General features: G+C 45.5%; 1 protein-coding gene across 1 annotated transcript in view; it reads right to left on the bottom strand.

Annotated features, from left to right (window-relative positions):
* Positions 1-5,778: 5,778 nt before the first annotated feature.
* The window catches only part of RASGRF1 (Ras protein specific guanine nucleotide releasing factor 1), a gene marked incomplete at both ends in the record, with an annotated part of 101,129 nt that continues 100,907 nt past the window's right edge, over positions 5,779-6,000 (bottom strand). The window contains one exon of the mRNA XM_080934255.1: positions 5,779-5,871. Within this exon, the coding sequence (XP_080790381.1) occupies positions 5,779-5,871 (93 nt within the window). The remainder of the gene's footprint in view (positions 5,872-6,000) is intronic.

The raw sequence follows: 6,000 nt of genomic DNA, 5'->3' as shown, positions 1-6,000 counted from the left end.
TGGCCAACAGGGACCAGTAGGATTTCACCATCATCCCATGAGGTGTTACTTCCTGAGCCAGCCACTTACATCTCAGGTTGGCCCTGCCACCTACCATGGCACCATTCAAAGCATCTATCCTTCTTGTCCTCTGCATACCTCGACACATTCCCTGACTTCCCTGGGACAGCTGGAGATTCCTTTCTATCAGGAGCTCTAGGTTTCTCTTAGGGAACCCTGGGCCTTACTCTTTCTAGTAAGTATCTCCACTGAGCTACAGTTCCTTTCCCAAGGGCTGGAGTGCAGACTTTGTCATAGATGTGGGTCCAGCACAGGAGTTTGGACCTTCACGGCTTCTGACCTATGCAAAGGCTTCCCTCCTTAAGCAAACTGGTGAGAGGCCAGAGTCACTGTCTCAGCCTTAGAGCCACAGCTTTACAGACTGACATTACTCCCAAGCCTGAATTCCTGGACGCATGTGCTCTTTCCGTCTCGGCCCCGGTCCCTGGGACTTCGGGTAGGCTTCATTGCTCAGGCTTTTGGTTTGACACTGAGGTTAAATTCACAATCATAAGCGAATTAATCATTTTAGGCTGGGCCTGATGGTGCATGCCTGTGACCCTGGCAGAGGCAGCACTTTCAAACTTTGAAAGGTGGAGGCCAGGCTGGTTTACACAGTGAGTATCAAATCAGCCAGGGATACACACCGAGGACCAAAAAGAAACTCAAACAAACAAACAACAAAAACACCTTAGCAGTTTAAAGTGTACTTATTCAGTGTGTTTAGTATGTGTGTAGTATTATAGGACCATTATCTTCTCTCTGATTTCAAAACATTTTATAAGTCCAAAAGAAGACTATCTAACTTCTATACTTTTCTGACAGCCATTGAATCACCTTCCATCTATGAATATTTTATATGAGAAGAATCATACATCTGACTTCTCTGTGCCTGCCTTTGTTCATTTAGCCTCCAGATTGCAGTGCATATTAACATCTTATTCCTTTTGGAGTCCGGATATGTGCCAGTACATGGTTCTACCATGTTATTCATTCATTTGCACACATTTAGGTTAGTTCCACTTGCTGGCCTCTTGCTGCTAGGTCTGTTTTGTGCGCAAAGAGCTCTCCAATACTAGTTCACATATAAACAGATCCTTACTGGGCCAGGATGGCCTCAAACTCTTTATGTAGCCAAGGGTGACCTTGAACTTCTTATTTTCCTGGCTCAACCTTCACAGTGTCATCACATCCACTCGTTTAATTAATTAATTAATTAATTAATTAAACTGTATTGGCAATTGAACCTAAGGCTTCAGGCAAGCCAGGCTCTATAGTGTCAGCTTATTGTTATTTTTAAGTGTATCAATAAATAAATCTTCCCAAAGTTTTAAATAAAATTCGTCAGTACAGTTATATTGGCAGATGCCATCCATGTTAGCATTCTGTCTAAACTCTGCCCCACAGTTACCTGGCACTATAAAAGAGGCTGCTTGTCCGCCCCCTCCCTGCTTTTGCTTCTATTGCTCTTGCTCTACCCCCTTGTCCTTCCTCTTCCCATTCCCTTTCCCACCTCTTTTTCCATGTGTTCATGGCCGGCCTCTTCTCTTCTCTTCTCTTCTCCTCTTCTCTTCTCCTCTTCTCTTCTCCTCTTTTCCTCCCTCCTTCTCTCTCTCTCTCTCTCTCTCTCTCTCTCTCTCTCTCTCTCTGCCCCTACTATCCTATTAACTCCCTTCCCCATGAATAAACTCCATTCTATACTATACTGTTGTGTGGCTGGTCCCTCAGGGGAAAGGGATGCCCAACATGGGTCCGCCAGAGGTACCCCATTTCCCCCATACCTCACCAAACCTCCACAGAACACACCCCCTCTCTTTTTCATAACATTGGTGCTGAAAACCCGGGACATATCTTTTCTTTGTCTTTCTATAAACACATCAATCCACATATGCAAAAGATTATAAGTGTCTGGGCACCAATTGTCAGGTTCCCAGAACTAGAGTTTTAGATGTTTGTAAGCTGCTATGTGGGTGCAGGGAAACAGATCCAGATCCTCTGGAAGTGCTGTAGAGGTGCTCTTAACTGCTGATCTGTCTTACCAGCCCCTCCCCCCATCCCCAGTGCACCATTTGTGATGTGCTTGTTTCTGACAGTGCTCCATCTCATCAACCATGTAATTTTCCACTTGTGTGGTGCCTGCTATGTTGGGAATCAGGAGTTTCAGGTTTGGGAACATTTTGGATGTTGGGTTTTCAGTGAGTGATTCTTAGCTTGTGTTGACTCAGTTAATTCTACTTTGCGATGAAATGTAATTTCCCCTTTTAAAACATTATCATGTGTGGGTATTTTGACTGCTTGGATGTCTGTCTGTATACCATGTATATACCTAGTGCCCATGGGGACCAGAAAAGGGTGCTGAGTCTCTGGGACTGGAGTTGCAGGCCATTGTGAGCCACCATATGGCTGCTAGGATTGGAACCTGGGTCCTCTGAAAGAGCAGCTGGTTTTCTAAACCGTTGGGCCATCTATCCAGCTGCAGGTGCTATTTTCATATTAGGCTTTCATCATATAAGGAAATGGAGTCTCTGAGAGGTTCAGTGACATTGCTGGCCTCATCTAACAAGCAAGCACTTATATTAGTGGCTTCTCTTGATGCTGTGACTAAATCCCTGACAGAAAGCAGTTCGAGGGTGGAATGGGTTTTTGGCTTGTGGCTCAGGGGACATAGCCCATTATGGTGGCAGAAGCATGAGGGACCATAATCAAGAAGAAGGAAGGAATAGTTGTCAGCTGCCTTCCTCCCATTACTCTCTGTGTCTAGCCGTGTGTCGGCCTGTGGAAACCCAGCTGTATTTAGGGTGGGTGTTCCTGCCTCACTTAAGATCCTTCTGGAAATACTCTCCCTGCCATGGGTCTCTTAGGTGATCCTAAGTCTAATCAAGTTGACCATGAAGATTAACAACCACAGTGGGGAAGCTGAAGGTTAAATCTAGGCTTTATCCTTTGGAGACATTTTTCTCTCTCTTCTGCCCTTCCTTTAGCCCCATCATAAGTGGGAGGAGGGAGCACTCATGGGGTAGGAGGGGGGGACTGAAGAGCAGTTATAGAGCCAGGCTGGCTTCATGTTCAGGGGAAGACGGGCCCAGGAAGCACTGTAAGTAGACCTTATCTCACAGTAGGCTTTCTTCTACTTGTGACTGATGGTGGTGGTATTGGGTGGTGCTGTGGAGACTTTTGAGGTGGATGCTGGGCCCAGGACTCACACGGAAAGACCCGTACAGTAGCCAGCAACCTCTTCTATGTGGCAAGGGTTAGGCCTTTCCCATTTGCTGATCTGTTCCCCTAACCCAGTTATTCCTGGAGGCTTTGGAATGTGACATATGTGTAGACACGGTATTGCCCAAGTCTTGTCTTGAGTGCTCTTTCGTTTGGAATCCTTTTTTCTGGGTTTCCATTTATGTGTGTGTGTGTGTGTGTGTGTGTGTGTGTGTGTGTGTGTGTGTGTATACACATACGCTCCCATTTGTGGCACAGTGCGCATGTGGTAAGAGGCTGTTTTCTCCTTTCTCAATGTGAGTTCCAGAGATCGAACTCAGGTCATTGGGCCTGGCAGCAAGAGCAACCTTTGCCTGCTGAGCCATTTGTCAGGGTTCATATGGCTTGATTTCCTCTGCTGTACCCCTACCTCTTTCTCAACAACTTGAACTTCCTGCACATTTGTGCTAGCATTTTTCAAACATTGTAATTCTCTCCTGCTTCCGGTGTATTCCTTTCCCTCTTTATGTCACGTCCCTCCTGCAATTTCCCTTTCTGCTGGCAGGATCATTTTTTTCTCAACTCCAAAGCCTTTACTAACATGGGACTTCATTACTCTTTTCATTTTGATCCCATCATACTGACCTCGCTTCTTTAGCATCCCCCAAGGTACTTTCTGCACCTGTGTCTGACAGTGTGTCTCTCTGTTTTTTTAGTCACTGAAAGATAACTTTATATTTCTTCCTTTCCCGTTCCCAGCAAGAACATAAATCCTCTCTCCTTGCGCATGACATATAGAATGTTGTATGCCATTCTGAGGCTTCTTGGGCTGGTTTGTAAGAAGTCTTACACATTTCTTCCTGAGCAGATACTCTTGGAATGCAGCTGACATAGGGCAAGACACTCTGAATGATCCTGTTGACAGTACCAGATCAGCACCTGGCCAAATGTCAACTTCTGGCTGTGTGAGATGGCCATCTTGGGTATCTGGGCAGTGTACCTTCACATGACTGAAGCCCTTGCTCCTTTTCAAGACTAGTCTAATGACAGTCCCCAAGCAAGAGCTGGTGGTGGAGCCCAGTCAACCCACAGAAAATAGTGCAAACAATTTTAAGCCACTTGGTTTCTGAGTGGTTTGTTTTGGGTACAATATGGTGATGGGATCAGTTGACCTTATCAGACCAAAGCAGGGATGATGTCACTGCCCCTTAAGCTCTGGTGCTAGCCTGGGTAAGGGACAACTCTCATCCCATATTTTTTTTGTGGGAGCAAACAAAACCTATCAAAACTTACCATTCACCTTGAGAGAGAATAGGCTTATTAGCAAGGGGTTACCAGGAAACATCTGTTTTTATAAAACTGGGATTTTTTTTCCCAAACAACCTGTAAGTTGAGATATTTTGGGGCTTGAAATAGGATTCTCATACCACTAGGTACTGCTTACAGCAGACATTGTTTGTCTGGAGCATGCCTGCCACTTCTGAGTGAACCTGGGTTCTCTCTACTGTACGGTGTAAAAAAAATCACGGCAATCTTCGTAGAATAAGCGGTACCTTATTATATTCCTGCTAGACTACAGTATATATATGTAAATAGAATATATATACAGTATATATATATGCAATAGAAACACTCTGTTATTGATTTCCTAATTCTACATCATGGGGCAAATTACCACAAGGTATACAGACTCAGGGTATCTCAACATAAGTTTGCAGTGACTGTCAGGCAGCTGAAAGAGAGGAAGTGGTGACATTTTTTTGTGTTCCTGACCTCTGGTGAAGGCTGGGCAGAGGTCGGCCAGGGTCATTTTCCAAGAGTACGTCTAGGGACATGTCCACTTCTACTGAGCCTCCTTTTCATGCTATCTGGTGTTAAGCCTAGAGCAGAGAGCAGCATGGTGCTAGAAGTGTTGACACTTGGTGCAAGGGGCATATGGTTCTCAGCAGAGAGGACTCCCTTCCGGCAAGGTCTACTGGGAGACAAATGGGGACTGTTGAGACCTGTGGTTTTGGCTGGAAAAGCTGCTTTGGAAGTTGGCTTCACCGTCAGCAGGAACAGGTGTCAAGGACTGGACATGCAAGTATGACTTCCCCTTCCCAACTTCCCTTCCCCCACCCAGTTATAATGGACTACATGGAACTTGCTGGGAAGGATGCCTGGGTGGACTGAGCTAACCAAGGGGTGTGATCTGGAGGGTATGAAGCAGGACTGGAGTTTGAGACTTGTGTCATTGGTTCTGTCTCCCTTTCTGATTGACCTGAGGCCTGGGAGAGCTGACAGGGAGTACAGCTGTCTGAAGGGGCAGGCTTCAGAGAAGGCGAGGCAGAGTCTCAGAGTGCAGACATTTGTATTTTGAATGCAGACATTTATTTTTTTGAGTGCAGACATTTATATTTCGGGTTTACAGGACGGGAATGGAGTATATATTGTCAGAGCAGCGCACACCACAGGACAAATACAGAGGAAAGAACTGTTACACAGTATCATTTAGCGGTCACAGAAGCAGCTGGGGTTGCAACAGCCGGGGTGGGGAGTACAGCCTCATGTGGGGAGTTTTGGTTCAATTAGGAGTGAGGACTCATACAGACTTTCATCATCCAGCACAAACGATTCATCCAGTAAGTACTGAGTTACCTGAAATGAGGGAAGGAAACAATAGAATTACTGGACATAGACTGTGGACATGAATGTCTTGTGAAAATTTTCTTCTCTTTTCTTTTTTTGAGACAGGGTATTTATTTTATAGCCCAAGGCAGGCTTGGA

The sequence above is a fragment of the Micromys minutus genome (assembly GCF_963924665.1).
Source record: "Micromys minutus genome assembly, chromosome: 21".
NCBI lineage: Eukaryota > Metazoa > Chordata > Mammalia > Rodentia > Muridae > Micromys > Micromys minutus.
This window is presented reverse-complemented; position numbering and strand designations above follow the sequence as displayed.